Source organism: Pan troglodytes, chromosome 7 (assembly GCF_028858775.2).
Source record: "Pan troglodytes isolate AG18354 chromosome 7, NHGRI_mPanTro3-v2.0_pri, whole genome shotgun sequence".
NCBI classification, from domain to species: Eukaryota; Metazoa; Chordata; class Mammalia; order Primates; family Hominidae; genus Pan; species Pan troglodytes.
Window position 1 is genome coordinate 111,859,847 of NC_072405.2, and position 27,965 is coordinate 111,887,811.

The 27,965-nt window shown below is 41.7% G+C and overlaps 1 protein-coding gene across 1 annotated transcript in view; it reads left to right on the top strand.

Annotated features, from left to right (window-relative positions):
- GRHL2 (grainyhead like transcription factor 2) overlaps positions 1-27,965 on the top strand; it is a 178,251-nt gene that overhangs the window by 130,237 nt on the left and 20,049 nt on the right. The window contains exons 10-14 of the mRNA XM_519890.9: positions 9,460-9,547; positions 10,054-10,193; positions 14,718-14,749; positions 22,017-22,111; positions 27,280-27,365. Coding sequence (XP_519890.3) covers positions 9,460-9,547; positions 10,054-10,193; positions 14,718-14,749; positions 22,017-22,111; positions 27,280-27,365 — 441 coding nt within the window. The remainder of the gene's footprint in view (positions 1-9,459; positions 9,548-10,053; positions 10,194-14,717; positions 14,750-22,016; positions 22,112-27,279; positions 27,366-27,965) is intronic.

Here is a 27,965-nt window from a genome sequence, read left to right on the forward strand (position 1 = left end):
AGCTTACCTCCCACATATCAGTGAGAACATATGATGTTTGATTTTCCATTCCTGAGTTACATCACTTAGAGTAATAGTCTCCAATCTTATCCAGGTCACTGCAAATGCTGTTAATTCAGCCCATCACTCTTAAAGGTGCTGCAGTCAGTTGTATTAAAGGTGTATGTACTGTTAACATGTCTGAGAGTTCTGGTTTAGCAGTGGCAGGAGAAAGCAGAGATGGTAAGGAAAACAGAAAGAAAACGCATTAACAAGAACTGCACAGGGGTTAGGGACATGTGGCATAGCAGTAAATATCCCTAAAGTCTCAATGGCCTTTCAGGCCATGATGATTTCAGTTAATGCCAATCTTCTAGCCATCACAGCAGCACAGCAATCAATAGGACAGTTTCCATGACACTGGTAGGACAGTAGGACAGTACACAGTAGAACAGTTTAGGACAGTTCAGAGTACACAGTAGGACAGTTCACAGTAAGACAGTTCACGGTACCCAGTAGGACAGTACACAGTAGAACAGTTCACAGTGCACAGTAGGACAGTACACAGTAGGGCAGTTTACAGTACACAGTAGGACAGTTCACAGTAAGTTCACAGTACACAGTAGGACAGTTCACAGTAGAACAGTTCACAGTACACAGTAGGACAGTTTACAGTACACAGTAGGACAGTACATAGTAGAACAGTTCACAGTACACAGTAGGACAGAACACAGTAGAACAGTTCACAGTACACAGTAGGACAGTACACAGTAGAACAGTTCACAGTACACAGTATGACAGTACACAGTAGGACAGTACACAGTAGGACAGTTCACAGTACACAGTAGGACAGTTTACAGTACACAGTAGGACAGAACACAGTAGGACAGTTTACAGTACACAGTAGGACAGTTTACAGTACACAGTAGGACAGAACACAGTAGGACAGTTTACAGTACACAGTAGGACAGTACACAGTAGAACAGTTCACAGTACACAGTAGGACAGAACACAGTAGAACAGTTCACAGTACACAGTAGGACAGTACACAGTAGAACAGTTCACAGTACACAGTATGACAGTACACAGTAGGACAGTACACAGTAGGACAGTTCACAGTACACAGTAGGACAGTTTACAGTACACAGTAGGACAGAACACAGTAGGACAGTTTACAATACACAGTAGGACAGTACACAGTAGAACAGTTCACAGTACACAGTATGACAGTACACAGTAGGACAGTACACAGTAGGACAGTTCACAGTACACAGTAGGACAGTTTACAGTACACAGTAGGACAGAACACAGTAGGACAGTTTACAGTACACAGTAGGACAGTACACAGTAGAACAGTTCACAGTACACAGTAGGACAGTACGCAGTAGGACAGTACACAGTACACAGTATGACAGTACACAGTAGGACAGTTTACAGTACACAGTAGGACAGAACACAGTAGGACAGTTTACAGTACACAGTAGGACAGTACACAGTAGAACAGTTCACAGTACACAGTAGGACAGTACGCAGTAGGACAGTACACAGTACACAGTAGGACAGTTCACAGTAGGACAGTACACAGTAGGACAGTACACAGTAGGACAGTACACAGTACACAGTAGGACAGTACACAGTAGAACAGTTCACAGTACACAGTAGGACAGTACACAGTAGGACAGTACACAGTACACAGTAGGACAGTACGCAGTAGGACAGTTCACAGTACACAGTAGGACAGTTCACAGTAGGACAGTACACAGTAGGACAGTACACAGTAGGACAGATCACAGTACACAGTACACAGTAGGACAGTACACAGTAGAACAGTTCACAGTACACAGTAGGACAGTGCACAGTAGGACAGTACACAGTAGGACAGTTCACAGTAGGACAGTGCACAGTAGGACAGTTCACAATACACAGTACACAGTAGGACAGTACACAGTAGAACAGTTCACAGTATACAGTAGGACAGTACGCAGTAGGACAGTACACAGTACACAGTAGGACAGTTCACAGTAGGACAGTACACAGTAGGACAGTTCACAGTACACAGTAGGACAGTACATAGTAGGACAGTTTCCATGACACAGCAATCAGTAGGACAGTTTCCATGACACTGGTAGGACAGTAGGACAGTACACAGTAGAACAGTGTAGGGCAGTTCAGAGTACACAGTAGGACAGTTCACAGTAAGACAGTTCACAGTACACAGTAGGACAGTACACAGCAGGACAGTTTACAGTACACAGTAGGACAGTACACAGTAGAACAGTGTAGGACAGTTCAGAGTACACAGTAGGACAGTTCACAGTACACAGTAGGACAGTACACAGTAGAACAGTTCACAGTACACAGTAGGACAGTACACAGGACAGTTTACAGTACACAGTAGGACAGTACACAGTAGGACAGTTCACAGTAGGACAGTACACAGTAGGACAGTACATAGTAGGACAGTTTCCATGACACAGCAATTAGTAGGACAGTTTCCAAGACAGTAGAGAAGTTTCCATGACAGTTTCCATGACACAGCAATTAGTAGGACAGTTTCCAAGACAGTAGAGAAGTTTCCATGACAGTTTCCAGAGGCCTGTTAACTCAATAGACACAGTTGAATAGAAATGGTGAAATATCAAAGGTACAGACAGCATAAGCAATTTGCCCAGAGACACACAGTGAGAATGCAGAGTAGTTAGATGGAAATCTAGGCCTGATTTCAAACTCATTCTCCTGGAATTGATAAATAACTTTATACATAAAATACCGAAATGACAACTGGCAATTCAAAACCTCAACAAAGAGCCAAGGTAGGCTTTAGAAACAAAACCGAACCAAAAAAATCAGCTTATGTCTTTAATTCAGCATATTAAATATTAAGAAAACATTTTCAAATGATGTATAACAGATAATTTTTTAAAGCACAAATAAGGAAGCATTTAAATAATTTGAATTTCCTTACTTTATTTCAGATATTCCAGGGGAGATTGTAGAATCCCCCTCCATGAATCCCCTTCTTGGAAATAAAGAATAAAGTTAGAGATGAAGAGAAAGAGGGGGTAGAATTGAATAGAGGAACCTGGCAATCCATTCATATTCACTTTGGTAGTTGGAAATGAAAGTGAGAGACAGGGATTAAGGATTCTCCTAAAATTATTTTACATTATAGTGTTAATATAATAAATAATAAGAAAAACAAAGAATAAAAGCATGCAGAATATACAGAGGATGTTATATTGTTGTTCACCCATGTCCTAGAATGAGAGGGACTTTAAGACACTAAGAGGGCAGAGACAATTATTGATTGATTATACCTTTTGTTTGAAAATATTTTTATACATTTTCATTCAGTTATTTTAAACTATAAAAGGGAGAGGGCGAAAAAGAGGATTATATGGATTTTTCCAAAGCAGTTGTTTCCTGAAGTCATGTTAAGAGGGTAATCTGTGGCAAGGAGATAAATGGTTGGGAGAACCACTTATTTGTGTGAACATGTTTGTAAATATGCATAAAAACTGGGAAGGACTATGTCAACAAATACCTTGCCAATCAGAAAGTAGGTGGCATTTCCAATAGCTCCTATTTTACGTATCGGTCAGTAAATATCAGTGCTAAGTAAAAGAAAATGGTTGGAGAATGTTGGGTAAATGATAAGCATTTATTCCAAGTGAGCAGTGATGTCAAGAGGTTCTAGCAGGTAGTTACACATCCTGATATTAAGGGTTGGAGTCGGGGATGTCAGGAAAATCATAAGGAAGAAATCTCACGAGTCCTGCAGGGTGTATTCATCGTAATTACTGTCAATTTCTTTAACAAAGTAGACCTGAAATCTTTTGCTGTAATTTGTCATCATTTTTGAAGCTCTAATTTCAAAATCCAGGTAAAACTAATTCCTGGGAGATTAAAAAGAGATATTAAAGTTTAATTTTTAGGCTTTTCAAATGGGTGTGTAAATACAAATGCCCACTTTGACTTATCCTGTTAGGCAAAAGAGTTGAGGGCTATTCCATTTTAAAACCATACATTTTCTCATCACAGTCTATAGTTTTCAAGAGATGGAATTCTGTACTATTTACAGTTCTCCAGCTTGATTTCTAATTAATCAATCAATTAATTCTAATTAATCTCACACCTGTGAGACTGCAGCTGAAAATAAAGCGCTTCCCTAATCATTCTTGGTATTAAGATACTTCTATTGAGATGCATGTGTTACTACATTTTAAAAATTCAGGATCTGTTTATATAGCTACATACATAGATACCTACCTATGTGCATATCTTTATGCTAACATTAAATTCTTTCACAATCTTTCGTGAAGGTTTTGTATTACTGCAAACAATAGCTACATATTGTGGAAATACAGAGAAATAAAGCCACATTCTTAAAATACATGTAGAGGAGCAACTTAAGTGTTAAATAAAAAACAAAGACAGCCATCACCTCTCAAGCGGTGGCAAAAATGATCACAATATTGGCAGGAATTTTTCAGATATATTTTCCAAATTTAACACTCTATAGTGAACATTTAGATGGAGGGAATTATTTTCAAATGACAAATTTAGTATCTGTAGCAAATTATTCTCCTCTGGAAGAACTAGACTTTTGCACTTTAATAACAGTAGAAAGAATATTTTCTAAAAGTCTGAGGTCACAAAGAATCATAGGAAGAGGTGGAATACTCGGAAGGTCTTGCTCAAGGAATGTTTTCTTTATTTTAATGGAATGTATCGAAGCTTCCCAGGGTCACTGTGAAGTCAAAAACTTTATTCTAGACATAAGAATTGTGGTTCTCTTGAGTGGATACTATCAAAACTGTTTTGTCATGCTGATAGCTGGGCATTCTGGGCAGGAAATTTCTTTTGTAGAAGGGCCACCATCTGCTGTATAGATACTCTATGTTTTATGTTAATTCTTTGGGTTTGGCATATGAAAGAATGCCTGAAAAATAAGCAAGTGATTTTGCTAAAATTCTACATTGAACATACAGGCTTACCTCGTTTTATTGTGCTTTGCTTTATTATGTTTCACAGAAAACAAATTTTTACAAATGGAAGGTTTGTGACAACCCTGTATTGATCAAGTCTGTCAGCTCCATTTTGCCAACAGCATGTGTTCTTGTCTCCGTGTCACATTTTGGTGATTCTCTCAACATTTCAAACATTTTCATTATTATTATATCTGTCATGTTAATTTGTGATCAATGATCATTGGTGTTACTATTGTAATTGTTTTGGGGCACCTCCAACTGCACCCATATAAGATGGTGAACTTAATTGATCAGTGTTGTGTGTGTTCTGATTGCTCCACCAACCAGCTGTTCCCTAGTCTCTCTCCCTCTCTTCCTTTGGTCTTCCTATTGCCTGAGACACAACCATATGAAACCAAGCCAATGAATAAACCTACAATGGCCCCTGAGTGTTCAAGTGAAAGGAACAATTGCATCTCTTTCACTTTAATCAGAAGCTAGAAATAATTAAGCTTAGGGAGGAAGGCATATCAAAAGCTGACACAGGCCAAGAGCTGGGCCTCTTTTATCGGTTAGCCAACGTGCGAATGCAAAGGAAAGTTCTTGAAGGAAATTAAAAGTGCTACTCCAGTGAACACACAAATGATAAGAAAGTGAAACTGCCCTACTGCTGTTGTGGAGAAAGTTTTAGTGGTCTGGATAGAAGATTAAACCAGCCACAACATTCCCTTAGGCCAAAGCCTAATCCAGAGCAAGGCCCTAACTCTTTTCAACTCTATGAAGGCTGAGAGAGATGAGGAAGCTGCAGAAGAAAAGTTTGAAGCTAGCAGAGATGACTTCGTAACATTCAAGCAAAGAAACCATCTCCATAACATAAATGTGCAAGATTAAACAGCAAGTGCTGATGTAGAAGCTGCAGCAAGTTATGCAGAAGATGTAACTAAGATCATTGATGAAGGTGGCTATACTAAACAGCAGATTTTCATTGTAGAACAAACAGCCTTCTATTGGGAGATGTCACCTAGGACTTTCATAGCTAGAGAGAAGTCAATGCCTGGCTTTGAAGTCTCAAAGGAGAGGCTGACTTTCTTGTTAGGGGCTAATGCAGCTGCTCTCTTAAAGTTGAAGTCAGTGCTCATGTACCATTCCAAAAATCCTAGGATCCCTAAGAATCTTGCTATATCTAGTCTGCTTGTGCTCTGTAAACAAAACAACAAAGCCTGGATGACAGCTTATGTGTTTTTGGTGGGCTTCATTTTAAGCCCACTGTTGAGACCCACTGCTCAGGAAAAAAAGATCCCTTTTAATTGACAATGTTCCCAGTCACCCAAGAGCTCTGATGGAGATGTACAAAAAGATTAATATTGTTTTCATGCCTGCTAACACAACAACATCCATTCTGCAGCCCATGGATTGAGGAATAATTCTGATTTTCTAGTCTTTTTATTTAAGAAATATGTTTTGTAAGGCTGTTGCTGGTGTACATAGTGATTCCACTGATGGTTCTGGGCAAAGTAAGTTGAAGGCCTTTTGGAAAGAATTCACCATTTTAGATGCCATTAAAAACATTCATGATTCATGGGAGGAGGTCAAAATATTAAAATTAACAGGAGTTTTGAAGAAGTTGATTCCAGCCCTCACGGATGACTTTGAGGTGTTCAGTGCTTCAGTAGAGGAAGTAACTGCAGATGTGATGGAAACAGCAAGACTAGAACTAGAAGTGGAGCCTAAAGATGTGATTGAATTGCTGCAATCTCATAAGAAAACTTGAACATATGAGGAGTTGCATCTTATGGATGTGCAAAGAAAATGAGATAGAATCTACTACTGGTGAAGAGGCTGTGAACATTGTTGGAATGACAAAAAAGAATTTAGAATATTACATAAACTTAGTTGATAAAACAGCAGCAGTGCTTGGGAGGATTGATTCCGATTTTGAAAGAAGTCCTACTGTGGGTAAAGTGCTATCAAACAGCATCACGTGTTACAGAGAAATCTTTCTTGAAAGGAAGAGTTAATTGATGCATCAAACTTCATTTTTGCCTTATTGTAAGAAATTGTTACAGCCACCCCAACCTTCAGCAACCCTCACCCTGATCAGTCAGCAGCTATTAACATCAAGGTAAGACCATCTATTAGCAAAAAGATTACAACTTGCTAAAGCCTCAGTGTGTATTTTTTTTTTTTTTTAGCAATGAAGTATTTTTAAGTTAAGGTATGTACATTTTTTAGACATAACGCTATTGCACACTTGATATAGTATAGTGCAAACATAACCTCTCTATGCACTGGGGAACAAAAAAAGTGCGGCTCTTTTTATTTCAATATTTGTTTTTTTATGGGGGTCTGGAACTGAACCCACAGTACCTCTGAGGTATGCTTGTATATAAATCTTGAAACAGATTAATTCTTGTCCCTTTCCTCATAAATAGTACAAAATAAAACATTAACTCAGAAATCAAATTCCTTGACCCAACTTGGGGTGTTTCTGGGGGCAGCTATAATTTATACAGGTTAACAAATATCTAAATTTTATTTATATTAAATGTTATATTGTACAGAGTCCCTAGCACATAGAAAAATGCCTTACATGGACCCAAGAAAAAAATAGCTCCTATTACAGACTTTAGTATTTTGAAGAACCCCTTTGCTTATGTTTCACATCCAATTGAAGACTGTATCTGCGCATTTAACACTTCATTTTTTGAAAATATGTTTTCTAGCACAAAACTGTATAAAACCTTTATATATCATGAAGAGACTTCCCAAGCAGATAGTTTTATATTTTATGCCTCTTTTGCTGTGAATTTCCATGATCTGCAAGTGTCAATGACAATTCAAAACTTCATATGAAGCACTATAAAATCCCCCCCTTTGGTAATAAGATAATTATTCCATTTGGTAGTTTTTAAAATATAAAAATGCATAATTAAATGATCTGGTTAAAATATTCAGCTATTTCAATTCTATTATGTAAAGCTCTTAGAAATTCCCTGGCACAGAGTTAGCTATTATTACTCATTCTCCAAAAATTAGTTTAAAAGCCATAAGGCATCTCTTTTGTGAAGCCTTCATTGACCATAAATTCTCACTGTGTCATGGCGTCATGCTGGCCAGAATTGGGAATCTGCTTTTCTACAAAAGCCAATTTGATAAACAAAAAATATATCTCATTGTTTTGTAATAATTCAAACCATTTGTGTGTCTTTTTCTGTGAATTGCCTATTTCATGACTCTTGTCCATTTTTCTATTAGTATGTTAGCTGTTTTTAAAAATTTGAACCATTATTTATTTATATATTAAGGATTTGATATTTTATGTGATATTTTATTGCAAGTATTTTCGCCAACTTGTCCTTTGTCTTTTAATTGATTTGTTTGCATACAGAAGGATTACATTTTTATATTGTTAAATCTATCTGTTTTGTATGTGATGATTTGGGGACAATTTCGGAAGGGTGAAAGGTTGCTGGCCATTCTGTGCATTACTGCTCCCTAAATATGCCACCACAATGGGCAAGAACTGTAAATGTGAATCTGAAACTTAGGGAAGGAGTTTAGGTTGGAGATGTTGATCAGAGTGTCACCTGCCTAGTGCCTTGTGAAAACAAAGATACAGGTTAATTCTTCCACAGCAAGAGTAGAGATAGAGCAAGGAAAAGGAACCCACGTTGGAATGTCTATATTTGGGGGATAAGGAGAAGAAAATGAGTTCTCAAAGCTCATATAGAGAAATAACCAAAGAGAAAAGATAGGGCATCATTATAGGCCAGGAAGTAAAGAGATATAAGGTGGTGGTCAATTGGTTAAGTAGGGGGCAATTTGGCAATTTGGCAAGAGGTGCCCATGGAAAAGCCAAATTGCAAAAACAGAGGAGCAAAAAGGAGTTTAATAGACTAAACATTTTTCTATTTGGTTGAATGAGCACCATCTCTAAGAACATATGGAAATATTAAAACAAAAACAAAAACCATGCTTACACGTACAAAGTGGTCCTACATCTTGTGTGGTTTCCTTATGGCTTCTTTCATTTCCAACACTGTAATAATTTTTTAAAGCTTAAAAGGAAAGCAAAGGAAACATTTTATAGGGAATTCACACTTTAAAGCCCTCTCCATGCCTAGGAATAAATTTAATGGGTCAATGATTCATCTTCTGACATTTTATTATAATCACTAAAGTCACTTAATGGATTTCACTGGTTTAGGGAACTGGGTTGATTCTTTCCATATGGATTCAAAACTGAATTTCTTTAAATAGGAAAGATACCAAAAAAGGAGAGAAAATCTGGGAGAGGTGGGATCCCTCACAGGTCACAAATGTGGTATAGACTTATGAGTGGTCTTGGCTTTCAGAGCCAAACCTAACCTTGCCAGAGGAATGGAAATGGGGCTGCTTGGTTACCTCCTCCCCTGTATTGTTTCATATCCTCATGACTTATGTGTGACATGACTTTTGCATGCTCTGCTAATATGCCTGGCATTTTTTGTATTTGTTTTTTTCCTATCAGGGAGCAGAAAGAAAAATCCGAGATGAAGAGCGGAAGCAGAACAGGAAGAAAGGGAAAGGCCAGGCCTCCCAAACTCAATGCAACAGCTGTGAGTTTCACTGAGACTAATGTTGCTTTCTAAAGACTCCAGGTGGGCTGTGTCCACTGGGGGAACAGGTGGAAGAAGTGGGTTGCAGGTAAAACTGCATACATGCAAGGCATGGTTTGCTTTCCCCTGGCAGTGGAGACAGGGTGATTGATTATCCCTGTGAAAAGCAAATAGAATCACATGAGCACAGTGTGTTTGAGCTAGGAAGGACTTTGTAATAATGTGGACACCAGCATCCTCCTTCTGCAGACAAGGAATCTTGGGTGCATGAAAGGACAGGAGGGTGTGAGGGGCCTCGAGCTTCACCTCAGCAGTGCTCACTTGAAGTCTACGCTCCTGTTTGTTTTGCTGGGATGAGGTGGTGGGAGGTGTTGAAGTGTGTTCACATCTATGGTATTCAGAAAGCTTCATATGAGAAAATCGTGGACTTTAAGACTAGGACTTACAGTTGAGAGTTCTTAGTCATATATGACTCTCTCATTTATGAGTTTTGTGATCCCATCCAGCCTCTGATGGGAAGTTGGCTGCCATACCTTTACAGAAGAAGAGTGACATCACCTACTTCAAAACCATGCCTGATCTCCACTCACAGCCAGTTCTCTTCATACCTGATGTTCACTTTGCAAACCTGCAGAGGACCGGACAGGTATGACCTACCAGCTGACGCCCACCTCCCATCCATCCACAGGGCAAGTAGGGCTTTAAGATAGAAGCATTTCAGACAGTGTTGACCTCAAAAATAACTTACCTTCCATTCACTAGAGAAAAAGTCAATGTCATTCCCTATAGTAAATGCATTTTTATAGAAAGGAATGTCTCAGGAGAGGAAACTAAGTCGAAGAGGAGAGTAAGCTGATATTAGTGAAGCCTTGACAAAGCGTGGAAGAGGAAGAAAGTGAGAAGGCTGATAACCTGTTAAGAAGTTTTGTTCTGTCAACTTTGTCATGGCCAGGATTATCCTGAAACACAATAGAGCTCCACCTAATGGTGAGAAGTTGAACTGCACCTATAACTGCATAAAGTTGCACAAGGGGAAAGTCTCCGCTTAAATAAAACTCATTCAACAAATTTTCGCTTAGTAAATAAAAAGTTCCCATTTAATAGGTAAATCATTTCACATCAAAAGAAAAATGAGGTTGTAGGCAAGCCCCCTTAAAAAAATTCCTGTCTTCTAGTTATATCTACAAGTGAAACGAAAGATCTCAAACTAACATAAATGTCCAATAATTAACTCATTATGGTAGCTCAAGTTGATGGAATATTATGCAGTCACTAAAATTTTAATTATGGAAACTACATAGCAACATGGGACCTAGTTATGATAATGTTCAGTGGAAAAAAATGTAGAGTAGTAATTTGTGTTTATATTATGATCCCAAATATATAACTGAATTTGAAGGGAGCAAGAAAAATTGCAACACTTTTTACAGGGTTATGAGATATGGCTGATTTTTTCTTTTTATTTTTAGTATTATTTCTGTTATGTGATAAACAAAAAATTGTGTGAAAAAAGAAAAAATAATTATTTCCTTAGCATTAACCAGAATTGTTTTTCACCAAATCAATTGGGTTTTAATGAATTTTTGTATCAATTAGTTTTCTTTTAAACCCAAAGTCCTTTGAGGAAACATCTGTTTTGAGAAACAGGAGCATACTGACACATTTAAGTTTTTCTTGCATTCTAAGCATGCAAACACTCAATGGAATTGACCTTGGTGTAGAAAGAGAAATCCCTACTGGCTTTACTTTCTCTTTTGGATGTATTTTGTCCCCTAGTATTCTGTGTTCTTTTATTAGATTCATGAGACAGAGCAACTCTACAACCACGGCTTTTTTGTTGTTATTCATGACCCAACATGGTAATAAAATGCCTATAGCTGTTTCTTAAAACACATCAACACTAAAAACCCATTTAACATTTTCATCCAGTCTTACTTGTTGGATAAGAACAAGGACACAAAGTAGGGAGGAAGAATTTTATAATTTATCAAGATAAGCATGCCAGTACCTTTTTTTTTTTTTAATTCCCAAGACCATGATGATGATTTGTGTCTGCACTGTCTGTGCCCCATGGGATTTTATGGGGCTAGGTTTCCACACCTTCCAGAAGAAGGGATAGTTGAGTTAAATTGTTCTTATTGTTTAGTTTACTGTCATAACTCTGGCCTCAGTTCCATGTCAAAGCTGGCAACCTGACCTGTTCTGTTGGCAAGATTTCTCCAAAATATACAAAGTGTAAATTAATCTGAAGAGGAAAAGTGGACTTACCTAGCTGCTCCTGACTGTCAGTCCACTGACCTCTCCTGCCCCCGGGTGTCATGAGCCCAGCTGTCAGCCTGAGGTGGAATCAGAAGGAAAAGTGCAGACTTTTCAGTCTGTTGGTTTCAGCATTTGCCAGGCAGTCCAATCAGCACCCCCCTGTATATCCTGCCTGTATATCCCCCTGTATATCTGGAGGCCTTCCTCAGAGCTCTCAGGCTTCTCCCATGGCCTTGGATTTGGAGATGAGGGGGTCAATGAAGAAGCCTGCCCTGAGCTTCTGGCAAAAAAGGAACACACTCAGCTGTCCCTAGAACAACCTGTGACTATCCTGTGGTTGATCAGCTGGCTTAGCTGAAGGAAAGGAGCTTGGACAGTGGCTAGGGACTTTCAGACTGCCTTTTCTCAAAAAAGCTAGATGCCTGGGAGATCCTTCCAAAGACAGGAGGGAAGAGGCAGTGCCATGGCCTTAGATTTGGGGATGGAGCAGAGATTGGCTAACTTTGACCTGCAGAACAAGAGCCAGCAGTGGCAGATCAATGGATATAGCTGGTTTCTCTTAAGTGGGTAGAAAGAGAAAGGGGAGCAAGAGAGACACAAGGATTGGTGTCCATCTCAGAAACCGCCGCAGTCCTGAGACTTGCTAAAATTAGCTGCAATGCAGTTGTGCACAACTGCGGGGCCAGCAGCCCTGTGGTTCTCATGGCCAGTGAGGCACCCTCAAACTATGCTGAAGCTATGGGGCAGCAGTCCTTGTTCACTCAAGGACATGACTTGGGGAATGGGTATTTCACTCTCAGGCCACCTGCCCCCCACCCCACTGATGATCTCATTGATTCACTTGTGGATTGAAATATTCTTCAGACACTTATCAAAACTAGTATGAAGGAATAAATCCAATGTGCAGGTGCTATGGAGCCCTTCAGTCTCACTCGCCTGATACTGAAGCCCTGATATTCAGGCTGTTTATGTCTGGATGCCTTTAAAGGTCATGAGATTAGGCGAGATTGGGAAAAATGGTGGGATGCAGCGGCATCATCTTTTTAGATAATGTCTACTTTGCAGGCATTAGCCTTCCCCAAAGTACTTGAACCCAAGGAGGACTCCTCTCTCACACACTCAAAAACCATCTCTTGCACTGTTGTTTGTAAAAAAACTTTTCCCACATCACAGGAGTTCTTGATAAGGATTCGGATTCCTGAGTTCCATCCTTCATCTTTTGAGTTAAAATTCCCCAAGTAAGTTCCAGGAATTTTTATTTATGATAAAGTCTCCAGATATTTCTATGCACTCTAAAGTTTGAAAAACGTGCTCTAAAAATTAAGTTAGTGCAATGGGCCCAACAGCTGACATGGAAGAAATAGTGGGTCTTTATGGGCAAGGAGGAGAAATGACAAAGCAGGGACAGTGATGTAGAGGCCATTCAGGAGGGTGGGAAAACACCTAACAGAAGGCTGCTTCCATCTTTTAGTCACCAACCAACTTTGTAGAGGCCAGCAGTCAGGCCAGATAGATACACTATGCCATGTTTAAAGAAAGCAGCAAAACACAAGCCAACATGGGGAACTTTATCAAAATAATCCAGTTGCATGGCCAGTGGAATGCCCCAGCCTCCTTCACTTAGGTGGGTTACTCTATATTCGTTAAATTAGGCAGTCCTATTCCTAGTACATCCCAATGACAGTTGCTCTGAATGCCACACTGAGACTTGCTGTGGGGAGAAAAAACTTACCTCCACTGTTTTCTGTTTAAGAAGAAACTAAATAAACAATACAACAACAGCCATTAAAAAATTAAGAGGAAAAATTCCTGTAGAAATCTGAGCTAATGACTAGAATGACTCATTCCCAGAGAGTTCCAGGTAACCAGTCTTGTTTTGTAACTAGGTCTAGGCTTGGCAGCATCCCAGGAACTGCCAAGAGCCTTTGAGAAGGTTTGCAGGGAGGCTGTCTATCTAGACACAGCTGTTTCTCACCCAGGCAGGGGCAGGGACAGTGACTAATATACTAGGATCAGAGGCTACTTTTGAGTTAATATGTAAATGTCTGATACTAACTCAGGTATTATTCTTCACTCAAAGGCAACAGTCCTGACACACACAGATAAAGATGACAAAAGACCCACAATTAATGTTTACAGATAATTGGGTCAAGAGGACATATATGCACAGCAGATGCCCTCTGGGTTTCTCCCATGGTTCTATAAAATAATAAGGATGCTTCATAATGTCTTTAATCTGATTCTGCCTTCTGCCATGCCAACTACCTAAAGTCTGTCTTTGGAGATCTTCCTTCTGGCCAGGAACACCTTCCAGAGCTAAATGACCTTTCCTGGCCTGAAGACTGTTGACTCCCAAATTTCTGTGGTTGCGGGATGCCAGGATACCCCGGGCCCCTTTGGGGAGTAAGTAGACAGGCCTAGTTACTGTCACACTGCCCTCTTACCCGACTCTCCATCCCCCATTTGGTCCACAGACAAGCTGACTCCAGACACTGTGCTACACAGGGGGCAGGAAAGGACCCACCCTGCAAAGCCAGAGCCTTTGTAAACAATGGATTTTAGATCCCGCCAAAATGTCTCCTTAATGTCAAAAGGAAGATTTGACTTAATGCCATAGTTAATCTAATCAGACTGACTTTAGCTAGAAATAATCAGATTTCCAATTTTATTTTATTAAAATCTAGGAATTAACCCCATGGAGATTATAAGGAACTTAAACATGCATTTCCTTAGAAATACGCACACACACACACACACACACACACACACACACACACACACAGTTATTAAACAGATTAGTCTTTTGCCTTTTTAAGAGACAGTTTATGCCTTAGGAAAGTCTGTACATCACGTAATATTTTTTCCATTTCTTGTCTCTGACCTACAGTAAGCCTATTGTTTTGTTCCACAGGTGTATTACAACACGGATGATGAACGAGAAGGGTAAGACACTCGGTTCTTTCATTTCAACACTCCAAGTCAGCTCATGTCAGTGGTAATGGCTCTTCCAGCACTTGGTAACCCTAGGCAGGAAGTGAAACCCTCCTCTCACCTCAGGACTCAGAGCTGAGAGACGCTTGATTCTGGGGACCATCTGGAAGGGAGGCTGGGGGCTGGAGGAATGAATAGCTTTCTACTTCCAGGATTCTTTCCCTACCCGCTTCCTCCCTAAGACCCACCCCTTTGAATAACTAGCTGTTTTTCTAAGGGACCCATCCCTTCCATTCCATCCTTTCATCAATAATCCAGTTGGTGAAATCTTCTCAGTAGTCCTTCTTAACTATTGTTTGGCCCCAACACAAGATCAAGATGAGCTTGAGGCAAGAGTCAAAGATGACAGCCTACCCTTCTTCCAGTACTGCCTGGGATGCACACACAACTCTCAAAGCCCTGTCCCTGAGAAGTTAGCCTGGCAGGCCAGTAGTGAGGCTGGTTTGAATACCAATTGGACTGAGAGCCTTTTCAATTGTAGGTAAGAGACAGTCACAGAGACTCCCAATGTCTCCACATCCTGAATGTGGTTCTGCAGGCTTTTAGGAGCAGCCAGATCTTCAAAGTGCTTTCTATCCATTAATTCAGTTTGTAGACTCAGAATTTTAGGGCCAAAAAGAAACCTTAAGGTCATTTAGCTGACCTCCTCTCGTAGATGATGGTAACAGCTATACCACCTCTTTGACAAGCAGTCAGCCATTTTCTACATGAAAATTCCCAGTGATGGAGAGTTCATGTGTGTGAGATAGCTCATCACACTATTGGACGATTCCAGCTCGTAGGGAGTTCTTTTGTCTGTTGAGCTGATGTCTACCTTCTTTTGACTTCTACCCGTTGGCCTTAGTTCTGCTCTCTGGATAAGTCTCATCTTCCCTCGTCATTCAAACACCCCTGTCCTCCCTACAACTGTTCTTGGTAAAATACAGTTTTACTTCTCAACATCTTAATTTCCCTCCAAGGTATAGTACTAAATTTGTTAGTAGTCTCCTTAAAATTGGCTGGGTCAGAATAAATATATGTTCTGAACCACATAAGTTGCAGATTATATTGGGAGATTTCTTCTTAGGACCTGGATGCTATTTTATACTCAAAGCAATCTAGAACTACATGCATTTTCAATAGCTACTTTATGTTCTTGGTTGCGTTACCTGTGTGTCACTAAAATCTTTAGATCTTTTTTCTTCAAACTACAGTCAAACCAGGGCTTCCCTATTCTTATATAATTAATATATTTACTTGCAAAACATTTCACAGTTGGCAAATTGGAGCAGATATTGCTGAGTTTATTCCTAGAGCAGAGGTTGGCAAACTATAGCCAGAGGACCAAATCAGGCCCACCGCCTATTTTAGTATAGTCTGCAAACTACAAATGGTTTTTACATTTTTTCAATGGTTGAAAAGAATTCAAAAGAAGAATAATATTGCATGACATGTGAAAATTAAATAAAATCCAAGTGTCCTTAAGTAAAGTGCTACTGGAAACAGCTGTGTCAATTCGTTTATGTATGGTCTGTGGCTTCTTTGCTGCTACAGCAGCAGAGTTGAGTAGTTACAACAGAGACCATATGGCCTGCAAAGTCTAAATATTTATTGCCTGCCCCTTTACAGAAAAAGTTTGCCACCTTCTATCCTAAAAGATAGAAAATCTCAAAGGAGTCAAATGGTTCCCTAGCTGATGAGGAGCAGAACCTCATCCAGCACTTAACCTCTAAATTCTGAGTTCTAAATTTTCTAAATGCCTAATTAGACTGTTCTTTTTATCTTGGCACATAGATAATGCATTCCCAGTGGTTAGAATGAACATAAATGACTAGCACTGTCAATTCTAATCAGTAATTCCCATGTTTAATGAGGCACAATGTGGCGTCACAGAAACAACATTGACTCTGAGCTCAGGAAGCCCAAGTTCCACTCCTGGACTGCCGCCTACCAGTGTGAAGCCTTGGGCCAGCTCCTTGATCTCTGGGCTTTGGTTTCCTTAATTTGACATTGAGGATCTTGCGTAAGATCTCGAAGATTCCATCCAACACTAACATGCTATTGTTCTCATGGGAAAACTTAGTATTATGAGTGAGAAGGGCCTAAGATCCTGAATGCTCCTTGATGTGCAGGCCTCAGTTGTAAATCTGTCTCACCTCAAACTGTCCTTCCTTGCAAGCTGACTGCAGTTAGATGGCCATCGACCTACTTGTAACTCCATTGGTTTGACTTCTCTGTGTTGGCTCACCCTGTGTTATTGTACAAACTTGAGGCCCAAGGTCTGCATCTTTTGCTCTTACACATCTCACTAGAGTTTGAATGAGTGACATGAACAGCGTTGGAACCAGAGTGTTAAGACATGGTAGGTGTGTAGCTATTGTGATGTGTAAAAGTAATAATTAACATTACTGGATACCTTGGCTAGGCACTGTGCTAAGTGCTTTATGCATGAACTCACTGAATTCCCCCAGATTTCCCATGACTCCCATTTTATAATGAGGACACTGAGGCTTCAAGAGATTAGGAGACTTGTTCAAAGACACATAGCTGGTAAGTGATGGAGGCAGGATTTAAACCTGGGTTTCGCTGCATTTCCCATCACTGGCTTTTAGCCATGATGCTCTACTGTGTAACCCTCTTAATTCTTGACCTGTGGCTACAAAGTATGTATTGAGAGACAGGCCCTCCCTGAGATAACTTTCCAGCCTTGACAAAGGCACACCCTTGGTTCATTCCTTGGAGTGTAGGACCTAGATTGTGACAAGCCCAGATGAGTGTGTCTGGCAGAGGGGAGCAGATCTGAGGCGACCATATGTGTTCACCTAGCCCTAAGGAGTGCCAGCTTCGCTGGTATTTGTACAGCTTCCATCAGGACTGCTCATTGGCCACGTTCTTTCCTCTCCCTGCCACATTGATTAATACTCACATAAATTAATGCTCACATTAGTGTTCAAGTATGCAAATGAGTGCTTAAAATCATCACTCACACAATGACCAGACTGAGGATATAACACACAAGAGCCCCTCTTCTGGTAACCCCACAATCATGCAGATGTGTTGACTTCTCTGCATTACCAGTCTGGTAGGCAGGGGATATGACAGTTAGAAACAGTCTTTCAGACAGCAGTTCTCAACACCAGGTCCCTTGCTGCACAATCGAATCATCTGGGGGTTTAAAAAATATGCCAGTCAGCCACAATTTGAATCTGGTTTTGATCTTAGAAGTTCTTAACTTAAAATAACAATCTTTTAGAGTCTCAGTTTTCTCATCTAAAAATAGCAGGATAATAATAGCCACCTGCTAGCGTTATTATACGCATTAATGTATAGAATGTCCTGACACACAGAATTTGATTTTTTTTAAATCATAGCTATTGTTATTGTTAAGATTCCTATTCAGACCATGAAAAAATGATATTCAATTGAGAAATGGAAGAGAGGGAGATAGAGATGAAAAGAAAGAACAAGCCAAACAAATAATTTTCTGTAGAGAATGGTCCTTTAATGTGGAATTTATGGATGTCTCTTATGGAGAAAGAGGGGCAGGCTTTAAACTCCCCTGAAATAATATGCAAGTTGATATGCAAATAGCATGCATGATGATAAATTCTATTTCCATTATTTCTGGAGATCTGGTCTTCATCTACATCTGACCTCTGGTTTCTTGGAAACCCCTCTTGCCCTGATCCTCTGTCCCCAGTGGGCCCCGCTGAGGTCCTCTTTTTCCAGCTTGCAGCAAGGTCCCTTCAAGTCAAGCAGCTCTGTGGCTTCTACACTGCATTTGGGGCAGTAGGATCCTTGGTAAGGTTGGGTGATCATGTGTTCAGAGGTCAGTGGTTTCTCTTCAAGATCTTACCATTTCCAGGCTGCTTGGGATGTTCAGACCTCAACTCTCTCCAAGAATTTATTTTCTCCCATGCTTCTTAAAGGCACACCACATACCATTATCTCCCTTGGAACCACCATGTATAATCTCTTCAATGGTTTTTCAAGTCTTCTTGGCTGGAACATTGGTCTGCCACAAGCTATAACATTTCAGCAGGAAACAGAAATATCTGTATTACCTTTGAAAATGATTCCTCTGGGGCCTACTGACCTAGTCATGACTTGCAATTTTGAGCTCATAATTCACTAACAGTTACTAAATCTATGTTGTGTGTTTTTTGTTTGTTTTTGGTTTTTTACTGATTCTCTCAAATGATTTATATTAAACATCTTAAACTAGCATTGATTAAAATCATTTTGGGCTAAGTTCTTCCCCAAAGAGTAATTCATTGAAAATAAATGGATTCAGACCCTACTTCATAATGTGAAAGACTTTGTGCAGATTTGAATATAAGATGACCTCTTTTCTGAGGATAACATGGGCAAGGAACTTCCATTTAGGTAGGGCATTCATGGCAACAGCATACATAGGCCACAAGCAGAATTGAGAAATAGGCAAACTACATCTCCGTGGTGCCTGCAACCCCATTCTTTCCTCTTCTTGAGCACCTCCTCAGTAGGCAAACTACATCTTCGTGGTGCCTGCAACCCCATTCTTTCCTCTTCTTGAGCACCTCCTCCGTAGGCAAACAAAGCCTAGTGAGGTTGACCCTGGCAGGTAGGCTGCAACATTGCCTTTTACAGGTATGGCCAGAGATCCATGGTTCAGACCTGACACCTTCCCACTGTTTTTCCGATGAAACTTAACACTAACTTTATACCTCAGGGACTTGATTTCCCTGAGTTGATCCTACAAGGTAATGGCTGAATGTGCTGCCAGGCCTAGAATCATTCTACATAATAACCACCACATTGTGCCAGGGAGATGGAAATTGATGTCAGAGAAAGCACCCTTTTCTTGCTCTCCAGTCCTTTTGTGGTACATTTATCCCTCAGTATCTGTAGGAGATTGGCCTCAGGACCTCCCACGTATACCAAAATTTACGGACTGAAGAGTCTCTTTTATAAAATGGCATAGTATTTGTCTATAACTGACACACATCCTCCCTTAAATCATCTCTAGATTATTTATAATACCTAATCCTATGCAAATTCTGTGTAAGTAATTGATATACTGTATTGTTTTGGGACTAATGATGAGGAAAAAAGTCTGTACATGTCCAGTACAGATGCAAATTTTTTCTGAATTTTTTTATTGTGGTTGGTTGAAGCTATGGTTGTGGAACCCACAGCTACAGAGGTTGGGCTGCAGTTGGACTGGGCATCAGGAGACCTGAAATTTGCTTTCTTCATCTGTCAAATGGGGCAGTCATATCTGCCCTTCTTTTCTTGCCTTGCTTTGAAAACAAATGAAACAGTTGAATTTGAACCACATAAACTTATTCACTCCTACTGAGTTTATAGATTCGAAAGTGTGAAAAAGTATTTTTGAACTCCCAGAAGAAATGAGGTTTATCCAAGATGTTATTTTAATGGCAGAGTTTGTCATGGTTCAGAACAGGGTGCTATCAAAAGTCAGCAGAACTGGAAAACTATAAATAAATCTTGCTTGGTGAAAAAGAAAGTCACTAGCTTAGGAACCCTCACACAGCATGATGGAGTGTCTGGTGATATTTCAGGCTATTTACCTATGATTAACCTACTAGTCACTGACTGCTGTGAATGGGTTTTTTAATCTTCTAGCCCTGAGGCCATGGTCACTTCAGTTCCAAGACGTGACACAGTAACATGACCTGCTTTTACGACAAGGTAGTAAGAGGAAGGCGGAGGGAACACTGCCCTAAAAACTTTAATAAGTTACCACCTTCAGCTGGGATCTGGGTTTTAAGTTTTTTCTCTAGTTGTTTCCATAGTTTGACTTACTAGGAAATAAATTCGGAGGATGCTGACACTGAAGAGCATTTCTCACACCCTTCCTCATTATCTCAGGGTTATTGAATAGCTTTATCATGAGGTTGCTCCCTCAAAGGTGCTTCTCTGAACAGCCTGTTTCACATGTTAGTTGCATTGCCCTGCATTTGACACTTAACTCGTTGTACCTTTTGTCATCAATGAAATGGGATACAATTTTCTTAACAGCCTCCTTTTAAATATAAGGAGACTGAGGCCCAAGACAGTTGAGGAACTGGTCCGGGCTCCTACAGCAAATTGTAAGGCAGGGATTTAAACCAAGGTAATGTGGTCTCAGATTTCCTGTCTTAACAGTTCTGCTGAACTACCCATCTGGCATTTCTTCACGTGCCTGGTCCCTGGAGGCTTGGGCCTTAATGCTGAATATTGAAATCTCAAAAGATCAAAAGCCCTGAAGTCTAAAATCCCTCATGTCATATTTTTGGGATTTCAACATTCAGGATCATGGCATCAGGGATTGTGTCTTTCGGGATTGTGATCAGCACCAGGTCCCAGGACTTCAGAGACACTAAAAATTTCTAAAAACCTGCATCTGTTCCCTTGAAGGTTTGAAAAACAGTAAGATTCCATTCGGGGACATTTTCTCAGTATCAATGACTTCTATCCTCTTAGTTTCTGTTTCTCTCAAAAAAAAAAAAAAAAAAAAAAAATCCTCCCCTTGCTTAGGGTACCCGGGAGACTAAGCAAGGACAGTGACTGTGGGAGGAAATGCAGAAACATCAGAACCAGCCGAGCTGGGGACATGCAAGGCCTCAGCACCACAGGCTTCTGGGAAAGGGAAATGCAAACCTCTCCCGAGAAGGAGCAAAGGCCTGGGCAGCCAAGGTCTGGGTGTCTAAGGAACTTCCGCCACTGCAGTCTCATCTGCTGCGGCCAGAGGGAGAGGTAGAATGGCAGGAAAGCCACATCACAGAACTCATGTCAGGCTCACAGCATTTCCAGATTTCTCTGCTGTTCCCCCAAGGGGGCTGGCAAAAGGGGGCAGGCCACCCAGGCCTCAGCTGGTTGGGAGGGGATGATGTGACTTGGACACCATATGGACGCCAGAGATTTACTTCCCCCCAGCCCCGATCTTGAGCAGAAAGAAGGGATAGGTGTAGGACGGAGTGGGTAAAATCCACTTTTGAAGTCTCACCTTTGTGGATCCATATTCCGCAGTGGGAAGCACGTGTTAAGTCCATGCCCTAAAGATAGTGGTGTTTGTGCTGCTTCAGACAGGGATTGCTTGGCACCTGCAAGGGGAAGAAGGAGGTTGGTGAGTAGATCCAGTTACGGAGCATAGGGATGGTATAAGCAAAGGGAAAGACAGAAACTGACACATATGTGAACGTGTGTTTTGACACCTTGCTGGTTTTACTTAAGGATTTCTGCTTATCTTTTCTAGTGGCAGTGTCCTTGTTAAACGGATGTTCAGGCCCATGGAAGAGGAGTTTGGTCCAGTGCCTTCAAAGCAGATGAAAGAAGAAGGGACAAAGCGAGGTATCTCTCCTGCTGGGGCATGCCCTCTCAGAAGGGATGCGGGGTGTCTCTCCCAAGAAGAGCTTGCAGCCCTCTTGCCCAGGCCCCCATGGCTCTGTGCCAGCCTGGTGACTTTCTCTTCACACAGGAAGTCCACAGTCTTCTTCTTTGCTTTAAACTCTGTCCTTTCAACACCTTGAGAAAACATTTGTTATTCCTGGGTGCTGGTTCTTTCCTTTGCCTTGGGAGAACGTAATGAATAAACAGACTCATCCAGCAGCAAGGTACAAGGTTAAGAATGAAACTCTTGCTGCGTGTGTGGACAGTCATACCTCATAAGAACTAGTGATTGAGCCTCATTTGATACATGCAAACTATTCATCTCACCCAAATAAATGAGCCTCAGGTTTCTGTGGCATCACCACTTACTCATTTTCTCCCAGTCAAAGGTCTTATTCTGCTTCACCAAGAGGGTAAGAAACAAAGCTTCACTGTGTCCATGTCTTGCCCAGCATGTCAATGCCATACAGGATTCCACGCCCTTCCTCGGAGTAAGAGGAAAGTGTGTGGGTGCACATTCCCCTCAGTATCCTGCTGCAGCCAACACTGAGGCTTCTATAGACCCAAGACCTAGCCAGTACTGGATTTTTTTTTTTTTTTTTTTTGAGACAGGGTCTTGCTCTGTCACCCAGGAGGTAGTGCAGTAGCACGATCATGGCTCACTGCAGCGTCTACCTGATGACTTTCAGCTATCCTCCCACCTCAGCCTCCTGAGCAGCTGGGACTACAGGCATGCACCACCATGTCTGGCTAATCTGTCTAATGTTTTATAGAGACGAGGTCTCAATATGTTGCCCAGGTCTCAAACTCCTGAGCTCAAGCTATCCTCTTGCCTCAGTCTGCCAGCAGTACAGAATTTTTTTTTTTTTTGACAAAGTCTTGCTCTGTTGCCAGGCTAAAGTGCAGTGGTGTGATCTCAGCTCACTGCAACCTCCACCTCCTGGGTTCAAGTGATTCTCCTGCCTCAGCCTCCCAAGTAGCTGGGACTATAGGCACACGCCACCACGCCCAGCTAATTTTTGTATTTTTAGTAGAGACAGGGTTTCACAATGTTGGCCAGGATGGTCTCGATCTCTTGACCTTGTGATCCGCCCGCCTTGGCCTCCCGAAGTGCTGCATGGACTTTTAATGAGTCAGTTCACCATGTTAAATATGCCCGCCATCTGCATAGGCTTGAGTACTTTGTTATTGAGAAATTTTATTTTTTTCCTGTTTGTTGTAATGGGATTTGCACTGTGGTGAAGAGAACCCCACTGTAGCCTGCCACAGCCACCTGCAGTTGTGTGACCTTGGAGAGGTTCCTCACACTTCTGCTCCTCGGCGTCCTCATCTGTAAAAAGGAGATGGCAGAAGTGCCTACCTCATAGAGCTGTGTGAGGACTGAGGAGTTAATACCTGGGAGACGCTTCAGGCAGGCACCTCCCACATAGGCAGCACTCCGTGTTCGCTGTTGTAACTGTTAGTTTTATTATTAGTAACTAGTTAAGTGATATTATCATAACTGTGGATAAGTAATTAGTGCTTCAGAATGGAAACAGCATAAATGCATAAATTCTACATTAGAAACATTTAAAGGTTTACAAAAATTTCTTTAAAAAAAAATTTTTTTTTGAGACAGAGTCTCATTGTCACTCAGGCTGGAGTGCAGTGGCGTGATTTCAGCTCACTGCAGCCTCTGCCTTCCATGCTCAGGCGATCCTCCCACCTCAGCCTCCTGAGTAGCTGGGACCACAGGCACATGCCACCATGCCTGGCTAATTTTTTGGTAGAGATGGGGTTTCACTATGTTGTCCAGGCTGGTCTCGAACTCCTGAGCTCAAGCGATCTGCCCGCCACAGCCTTCCAAAGTGCTGGGATTACAGGTGTTAGCCACCATGCCTAGCCAAACCTTTAAAAAAATTTCTGATTTCACAAACTCACCATCAAATATTCCAGTACATTTGAACCTCATTCTTGGATGGCTTTTCTATAGAGTCAGGGCAGTAACATGGAAATCAAGAATCACGGAATCACACAGGCGAAACTAATTATGGCTAGCCTTCATACAGAGTGCTTGGAGGTTAATCCAAAGACTGTTTTTCAGATTATTTTGAGATTGTGAAACCAGCACAAAAATTGCCTCTAGAAATTGTACTGGGCTGTGGCCTTTGAAACATCTGAATCATAGACACATGAGGGCGCTGTAACCTTCCAGCAATAACGGGCACTTTCCTCGGGAGTGATTTTTCTTTGGAAAAGGTCAGTGGGGTTACTGGGCCCCTTGCTTGGAGCATCCACTGAGCTGGTCTTTGACAAGTAGGGGAATAAGGCTCAATTACTTTGCTTATTTGTTTATTTGTTAGAAGTTCTCCAAGAGAGAGAATGAACATAATTATTACCAATGCCACGATTATTGGTTTTTGCCTTTGTGGCAGGGTGTCTGTGTGGGAGTCCCTTGGGGGCTGCCCATGTGGCCACCTGCCTTTGGCTGCACAATGCCTGGGATGCATGATGGTTGTTCTTGCGACTATCAGCAGAGTGATTACTTCAGTTGCTCTGCCACAGACACAGAGTAATGAAAGCTGGCTCCCTGGGAAAGCTGTGGGGGTGGACTGTGAGCCCAGCACACCTTGTGAGTTGCTGTCAACAGGCCCAGCAGGGGAACGGTGGAGCTGCCCTGCCTGGTGCCACTCCAAGGCCCATCAACGCAGCTCCCTTTAACACTTTCCAGCCACACCTGAAGCAAGAAGAGCAGCCATATCATTTCAAAGACCACAATTTCAAAAGAAGAGATTTGTAAATCCAGTGGAAGCAGTACTCATAATAGAAAATGGTTTGGGGGACCAGGCATGGTGGCTCATGCCTGTAATCCCAGCACTTTGGGAGGCTGAGGCAGGTGGATCACTTGAAGCCAGGAGTTCGAGAAACCCCCTCTCTACTAAAAATACAAAAACTTAGTCGGGTGTGGTGGCACATGCCTGTAATCTCAGCTACTCAGGAGGCTGAGGCATGAGACTCACTTGAACCTGGGAGGCAGAGGTTGCCGTGAGCTGAGATCACGCCACTGCACTCCAGTCTGGGTGACAGCGAGACTCTGTCTCAAAGAAAAAGAATATAGTTTGGGGGTCAGCCTGCTGGAAATTACTTTTTTTTTTTCCTGTTGGGGGCTGCAGAGAGAATTGTAGACTATTTATCTGCAGCAGCAATCAATGGCTTTTTTCCTTGACTTTAATTTTCCTTATCTGGATGTAACTAAGGTCCTGTATTCTAATTATTTTTCCTTGTACCGCTAACATTGAGTCCTCTTATAATAGCCATTAGGTCATTAGATTATTTTAGCTGAAATGAAGGCTATAAAATATTCCTTCCAAAGAACTAAATTTGGAAATCTTTGGAGACACATTCTATTTATTTAATTGGTGTTTTACTTTTATATTTGGTAAAAAGAAGAGACTCGGCAATACCTGTTCATTGTTTTCTTTTTCTTTTTCTTTTTTTTCCATACACTAACTGAACATCCACTGGCTGCAGAAAGGAAATGCAGGCAGAAGCCACATGCACCCGTGTAGACTTGGCCTTTGTGAAGCAACCAGCTTTAATGAAGTCCCCCCGGGATTGGGAGGAGGGGGAGGAGGGGTGGGAGTTTGGATGAGAGCTGATTTCATTTTCTAGCTTCAACTTTGTTCTTCTGGTTGATGGCTCTGTTGGTGTCTGAGTGTCGCTGGTACCCAGAGTTGGCTGGGTTTTTTGCCTTGTGCATTTTCCCTAGATGGCCATGGAGCTTCAGCCTTAACCTTTTTCCTTCCCTCTGAAGGAAGAATCAGAGGCCACATCACTGGGAGGAGGGAGACCACTCAGTGGGGATGAGGGTGGCCTCTGAATGACAGTTCCAAGTTTATTCTGGGAGCTGAGCTGCAACACAACTGCTGTAAGGATGGGGACAGGCAGAAAGGGCAATGGTGGCAGAAGGAACATCAGCCAGCAGCTGTTACGTCTGTGGGACCCTGGGGGAGTGTCTCAGCCTCTCTGAGCCTCAGTGTGCACATCTTTAAAGATAGCCAAGACTTCCCTGTCATCTCTCATACTCTCTACGTTCTGAAATTCAGAATGTTATTTTGCAGAGAAATAAATAGAAAAGCTGTACTCCACTTCACTGAGGGCACTAGAACCATGACAACTGCTTCCCCCACTGATCGAGGACGGGTGCTTGCTGTGTGCAGGCCCTGGGCTAAGCGCGCCACATGGCTTTTATTTCATTTAACCCTCACAGTAGCTCTGCGAGGCAGATGTTATTATCCATGTTTCGCAGAGAAGACCAAGGCTTGGAGGGTTTAAATGACCAAGGCCCACAGCAGGGGTTGCACTCTGGGGTCAAACCCAGCCCCGTGGGACTCCACATCCTAAGCCTGTTCCTCCCCTTGTCTCGGACAGTGCCCCGTCTCCCTCCCAGGCCTGTGCAAGTTTGTTATCTGCCTGGAGTTTGCTCTCCCTCTTCTCCCTTTCTCCCCACTGCCCCCATCTCATCACTTGCCTGCATTCACGCACACACAATTCACAACTTGGATCTCTCCTTCAAGGGACCCTTCCAGGAACTTCCCCCAACCCCTCCAGGTCACGGCCAGGCCCTTATAAGCACTGTTTCCTGACATTTTCCTCCATAACCCTGTGTCTAGTTGTCTGCTTATTTGAGGAAAGCCTGCTTCTCTAAATGGACTGCAAAATCCTTAAGGACAGGGGCTGTGATTTAACTAACACTGCCACAACCCCAACTCCTAGCACACATAGCCTATGGGCCCAGGTGGGCATTCAGTAATATTTGTCAAAGGAACAAATAACACAGAGGAAAAGAGGTTGCAAAAAGAGATGCGATGTACCCCTCAGGAGAAATTCCAATGGGAACATTTGTGTCAAAGCATCTTACGGCCGGGTTGTCGGTTTATCTCATCTAATCACTCCTTAACAGTCCCTAGCCACAGGTTGTTTATGGAGATGTCTCAGTCACCCTTGTTGAATGTTATCTGGACCAGGGTTCTGAGGCTTCGCAGGAGGTGCCACTCTCCAACACCTGTGTGACAGGAAACAGTCCCCTGGAGCAGCTGTGGAATTGTGCAGCCCCTCGGTCACGTGGCTCTCTTGCCCTTCTCTTCCAGTGCTCTTGTACGTGAGGAAGGAGACTGACGATGTGTTCGATGCATTGATGTTGAAGTCTCCCACAGTGAAGGGCCTGATGGAAGCGGTAAGCCATATACTCCTTTCAGCCTCCAGGAAACCTGCTGTGTTCTCTCTCCTCTGGAATCCATGTACTAATGTGCAGCCACCGAGATGGCTTCAGAATGAGCTTTATACAGAACAAGAAAAACCTAAGATTTGTGGAGGCATTGATCTCGCTACTGTCAGGGCTTATTAGCATCTTGAGGAGAAGGAAACTGAAAAACTGCCAATTCCCTGTCAGTTTAAGTCTAATCACAGTTAGATGCTATGGAGGAAGGTGAAACTGAGTTCTCACTTGTCTCTTGGTATGAAACCAAATTAGATATGATTAACTCCCAAATATATACAAAACAAAAACAATTAACAAGTGTTTCACTGGCCGTGATGGTGTAGTCCAAAAAAAATATGATCTCTTGGTTAAGAAAAAAAAATAATGCAGAATTATAGTGATTTGCCGTAAGACTTTTCCCTTCCTACCCATGGTCTTGTCTAGTATTACCCAACTTGGGCTCACAAGAAGCTATTTTACATTTTGTTTGTATGTTATTCACCTGAATATAACTTCAATAGAACTCTACTTTGAATACACTCCCTAACTCCCCTCACTCCCAACTGCTCCCCCACT